General features: G+C 38.1%; 1 protein-coding gene across 1 annotated transcript in view; it reads left to right on the top strand.

Moving 5' to 3' along the window:
• The first annotated feature begins 283 nt into the window (after window positions 1-283).
• The window catches only part of LOC131802140 (uncharacterized), a 29,849-nt gene continuing 24,132 nt past the window's right edge, over window positions 284-6,000 (top strand). The window contains exon 1 of the mRNA XM_059121600.1: window positions 284-1,973. Coding sequence (XP_058977583.1) covers window positions 1,890-1,973 — 84 coding nt within the window. The 5' untranslated portion in view covers window positions 284-1,889. The remainder of the gene's footprint in view (window positions 1,974-6,000) is intronic.

The raw sequence follows: 6,000 nt of genomic DNA, 5'->3' as shown, positions 1-6,000 counted from the left end.
GTGTGTGCGTGTGAGTGAGTGCGGGTTGTTTGGTATCTACATTTGCTCATTTGGCCATTTTCCTGACTGCATTTTCACATTTCGATACATTTATTGTCGGTTCTTATAGAACATTTGTATTACTACGAGTGAGTGTGTGTGTACGTGAGGATGTTAGGTTGTGTGTGTTTTCGGTAGTGGGTCTGTGTGTGTGTACGTGTACGTGAAAATATGTGTTCAAGTGTTTTAAAGTATTTTTTAGCACTCTTCTGCTTTTGTTTGGTGGTTACTTTTCAATTATTTTCAGTACAATTTTGCGCGTCGAAAGAGCTTAACAACAGGTGGTTGGCTGCCTGCTTCTTGTGGTGTTTCAATACTGTGTGTTCCTATTTTCAATTTTGTTCATGAATTAAATACATATAAAAATATAAAAAACAACAACAAAATATCTTAGAGATTAGGTAAAAGTGGGCAGTATTAGGAAAGGTCCGAATATTGTTGTGCCAAGTGACCAAATTTTATAACGAAAGTACAAATTTAAGGTGCCTCCTGCAACAAGTACAAAGTATACCACAACAACAACAAAACCAAACCAGTTCTAGAAGTCAGCTGTTGGCTATTTTAGCAAACGAACCCACACACACACACAGACAGACACATACTCATACGCTTACGAGGAAGGCAATCATTGACATTGATTTGTTGTCTGTCGTTGGTGCTACTAAAAATTTACTTGTGCGAAAGTGTATCCCAACACAGATAGTCGCCTGTGGACCTGGGTGAATTTGGCTGTTCCTACCAGCGGGAAAAAAGAAGTTACTCTCGCGCGCTCTCCCTCTCTCTCTCTCTGTCTTCTGTTTACTTTCGGATGACTGCCTGGGTGTTCTCGCAGCCCCCTACTGCTGTCGCGCCGCTGCTGTTTACTAAATGTAAAGAAATGTGAACGTGCGGATCGCCGCCATATCAGCTGGTTGTTTGCCTGGTTTGCTGAACTCACTCCGTCTGCAGTCTTGTTTGGAACCGTGACCATCGCGCACAATTTCACACTGGCACACGAAACGGGTTATAAACGAATTTTAAAGAACTGAAACCACAGACTGTGATGTAAAGAAGAACAAGTAAGAAAAGCAAACGTATAGCAGAATGTGCGAAAACGAGAACAAGTAATTTTCCAAATTGAAATAAGTGATAACAAAAAAAACAAGAATTTCAATTCCAAAAAACCAAATGGCTGTTGAAACATTCATATGTAGGTAGGCCTATTTGAGAATTGAGAACTACAAATAAATTTGAAGCTATCAAAAAAAAAACAAAAACCTCTACAAAGGAATCCTTTTGAAAAGCAACAAAGTGACATCATCGATCGATAGTTGCAGAAATTGCTCGCAAAAGCGTCGAAGTCTCAAAGCCAACGATGTCCAAATATGCAGTGCGGAAGTGACACACGTCTATCTCAACACCCAAAATCACAAAAGTAGAGTTAGCAAGAAAATCGATCGTTGTACAACTGTCTCCCAAACCGGAACACCGCCCGTATCCCCACCACCGTCCGTCTGTCTCCGATTGTTACAAAATCCAAACAAATCCAATGAAAATGTAAATAAATGAAACACAACAAAAACATAAAATAAATACAAATGCCTACAAAAATAATGTGTATACCAAGCAGAACCAAGTGAAATTGTGTAAACGGCAATAGAACGTCGAACGACGACAACAAAAACAAAAGAAACAACACCGAAGAACAAAAGCCGATACTTTTTTCGATTTATTTTCAAAACAATTCTAATATCAGTTCAAGTGCGTGAGTGCGTCTGTGAATCGCGGCGTTAGTAGTGATAGTTCAATAAACAAATTAAAACAGCAACAACAACAAAAATAATAACGCCAACAATTATCATCGTCCAACAATGAAGCCACAATCTACAACGAAGAAGGTAGCCCCCGATGGCGGCTGGGGATGGGTAGCCTGTTTTGGTGTGAGTCTGGTCAATGTAAGTAGTCCTCCAACCAAGCCTCTTTGTGTTTGTTGCTAATCCAAGCGTCAACAACAAAGAACACCAACAGACGCTTTGTCTCATTTTATTGTCATTCATCTGCTACCGGTTCTGTCTCACCTAGTTGTTGTTACAGTAGTGAGCAGCAGCAGCTATGTCGTTCTTATCACATAACATATGCCTATGCATGTACCTGTCCACCCCGGGGTGGCGTAGTAGAACAAGGGATGTCTTCCACTTCCAGTTGTTAGGAAAGGGTGTAATTTCGTTTGAAGCCATCAGGGTGATCACGCTCATAAAACGTGATTTTCAAAATCGAATGGAAAAATTCCATTTTGTGTTTTGCTTTGTTCTTTTATCCAAATTCATTTCAGTCTTTTGCTTCGTGTGCTCGTTGTATGAAGAAGCCCAAGAACCCAACACCATTTGTATCCGTCATACCTATATGCACCCAGCGAAACATTTCGGGTGACACAGTCAAACATGGTTGTGTATTTGAACATCAATTTTCAGCGGTTGCTTCTTGGGTAGGTCAAACTTTATGTACCAGTTTGTACTGTATTTGAGAGGAGAGACTTTAGTTTTAAACATTTTGTAAAAAGTCTCTATGTGCCAACAGAAAATATTTATGTCTTCCCGCTCTTAGCTGGAATGTTCGCTGGGTTTGTTGATTGTCTGTGTGTGTGTGTTTGTGTACGAATGGAAAATGCAATTAAATATCAAAGAGATCATGAAATCCCCACACAGAGGATGCACACACACACACACACGAATACAACAATTGAAGAAATGTGCAACGTTCTGTCCTCAATTTCCTACACATTGTTGTTGCCAAGATGTTTAAAAGAAACCAAGAGTAAAAATATGACTTCAGCTTTTGTTTCAACAAAGAATGCAAAACTGGAAATCACAAAATGTGTGCTCACGCAGTCATATTTACACTTCCATACAAATCCTTTCAAGGACATTTGATAAACAAGTTTTGCAATGCATGCCATGGAGCTCTTGCCAACGATTTAGCCGCTCTATGTCTTCCACTAATTGCCGAGACATTTACTACCTGCCTGACTTTGTGTGAAATTCTTATAGGCATTCGTCATTAGCGTTTAAATATTTAAATCCAAATTAGAGGCTAATGGAAAATAAATTGTAAATAGGAATTTTGCCCTACCTGGTATTCAATCTATTGTCATACAATTATAGAGAAAATACTCGATTCTAATCGGTCTTTTAAAGCGGCACCGACCGATTTTAAGTATTTTGAAAGTCCTTACCTCATTTTCTAACCGGAATAACCGGAATGTTTAATTATTCGTATATTCACACTTATTTTTTGTTTTTAATGAAGCATACTCCTCATGAGAGGCGAACGCACAAACATTTAAATAGTTAATTCCTTTCCAAAATAACCAGGTTAACCCGAAAAAAATCTCTAAATTGTCGTGCTATGAGAATATACAGGGTGAGATAAAAACTGCAAAAAAGTCAAACCCCATAATTTTTACATTTTTTTAAATTTATTAAATGAAAGCAAAAAATGTAGGAAATAACATCAAATTTTAGAATAATTTTAGATTTGTTCGAATTCGTCACCTTTGGCATGATTTATGGCCTTCAAACGGCCAATGAAACCCTCACACGCTGCCCAAATATTGGTCTGCAGTATTTTGACCCATTCCCGGCGAGGCGCTTGTTTGTGGTGATCGACATTTTGGTATTTTTTTGTGCCAACCTTGCTTTCAAATATACTCCAGACACTATAGTCCAACGAATTGGTATCCGGAGACTTCGGTGGCCATTGTGCGGGGTGGCTGAGTTCTGTTGGAATATTCAAGGTCTGCGGTCAAAATATTTGCGTTCAATACACCCTCCAGAATATTTTCGCGATAACATTCGGCATTTATTCTGATGCCACGGTCGATTAATACGAGCGGACAGCACCCATCGGCTATTATGGCGGCCCACACCATCACCATGGCCGGCGCTTGTTCTGGTGGCCAACAGAAGGTGCACATTTTCAGCAGACCTCTTTGGCAAGTAAACAGGATCATTTTGTTTGTTTACAAACTGCTGGACTACGAATGTTTTCTCATCGGAGAGAGCCAAAGCAACTCTTTAGCTCTTTTGAGTCTATTTTCTTTCTGTTGCGGTGTAAGTTCTTGCACTTTTTGGAATTTCAATGTCTTTACCCCGAACAAATTTCTCAATATTTGCCGAATGGAATATTGCGATATGTTCAGCTCACGAGCCATTTTTCGGCCACTGTGACGCGGGTTTCGATCAAGTCGCTTCTTTACTTTTCTAACCATTTCTGCTGATGTTGCTGTTTTCTCCTATCCACTTCCTTGACGTCGGGCTACGTATCACGGTAACGAGACACAAAAGATTTATTCACATTTAAATGCTGGAGTGCTCTAACGATAGCCACTTGTGGTTTTCCACCCAAATATAAAGAGATCACACTATCAAGCTTGAATTCCATCACCAATAACTTTTTTTCTGGAAAGTCCTCACCAAAATGCTCTTGTACGCTTGTAAACAATATAATAAGCTGTCACTGGAATAATTTTAACAGCTGTCGGGCGAGTGGCCTAGAAATGACAGCAGTTGGTTGCGGTTTTTTCATCTCACCCTGTATAGCAAAATATTTACAATCTCATATATCAATGAGGGGGTGTTAGTTAGATCGGTTATAACTCAAGAACGGCTGGACGGATTTAGACATTTTTCGTAAATTCGGAATGGGTCCGAAATGGGTAGAGTCAGAATTAAAGCCTACTGTTGTTTAAGATGTATATTTAGGGGTTCAAATGGACCAAATATTAAAACTTTCCTGATTTTGCAGTGGCTTTACAGGTCTCAATTAAAAACCAATCAATTCGGAATTTTGCATGAGGTTAGGGTTTAGGACAGCGCAGAAGTGTAACATTTTGAGCGACCCTCGAATTATACTTAGCGGGTAAAATGGACCACAATATTGTGTGAAATTGTTTTGGATACCTATCAGCGCGACATAGAGTGTAAATATAAGGAAAATATGGCATTATTTTTGGACCTTAGGATGTTGTCTATTATATTATAGTGTTGTAGGGTATCACATGGTCGGCCTCCACCAATATAGCCTTTGCTTACTTGTTTTAATCTTTGCTCAATCGATTAGACAATAAATTAAATTCTTTCAATGGTGAACGACATAAAAAGATCGCTCTGCCAGACATAACTCCTTCGTGATTGCAAGCTTCAAATAAAAAAATTACCGAATGCGAGGTTTAAATTCATTTTAAGTACACGGCCCAGGTTCGCGTGTATTAATTCGTACGTTGGCGCCATACTTGTATTTTACAAATTTCGTTACCAGGTCCTAGGAAAAGATTTTGTGATAGTACGAGTATGTGCAATTTATTTCATCAGGTTGGTTATCTGTATTGCCATGAAAGTAATAATATGTTAATACCCAGTGTGGCAATTCAAATAGAATAAGCACTTATTTTAAATAAAATGTCAGTTCGACTGTAATTCTTCTTTAAACATAGGCAATGTTGACAGTTCTTCGTTTAACTATCTAATAAAAATATTAAAAAATATTGTTTTCAAAGAATGTGAATGAAAGTTTTCAATTAATTCCAATTCTTTATTGATCCACTTATAATGGCTTAATGTTCAGATTGAAATAATTTTCGGAAACATTCACTTTATTTTATTCATATTGATTCTTTTTCAACACGTTTTTAATGGGTAAACATGATTTCATCATCGGTGTATGAATACAATCCATGATCACACTTAAAAAACGTGAGAATCAACCGATGGGGTAGCTGAACCGGTCTTTTAGGACAGCATGCTGGTGACTGTTACCCAGAACAAAAAAAAAACAAAATTTCGAACGAAATTAAAAAAAATATATATGCAAGTGGAGAAATCTAACAATAACAATTAGCCCGAATAGATAGGAAGAACCCACCGGTTTTGTTCAAAATTATACGCAAATAAGTATAAGGGTGTGTAGAAAAAAAGTTATTTCGGT

The sequence above is a fragment of the Musca domestica genome, unplaced genomic scaffold, assembly GCF_030504385.1.
Source record: "Musca domestica strain aabys unplaced genomic scaffold, Musca_domestica.polishedcontigs.V.1.1 2, whole genome shotgun sequence".
Lineage (NCBI taxonomy): Eukaryota > Metazoa > Arthropoda > Insecta > Diptera > Muscidae > Musca > Musca domestica.
The sequence above is the reverse complement of the archived record's forward strand: the minus strand, read 5'-3'. Positions and strand labels throughout refer to the sequence as shown.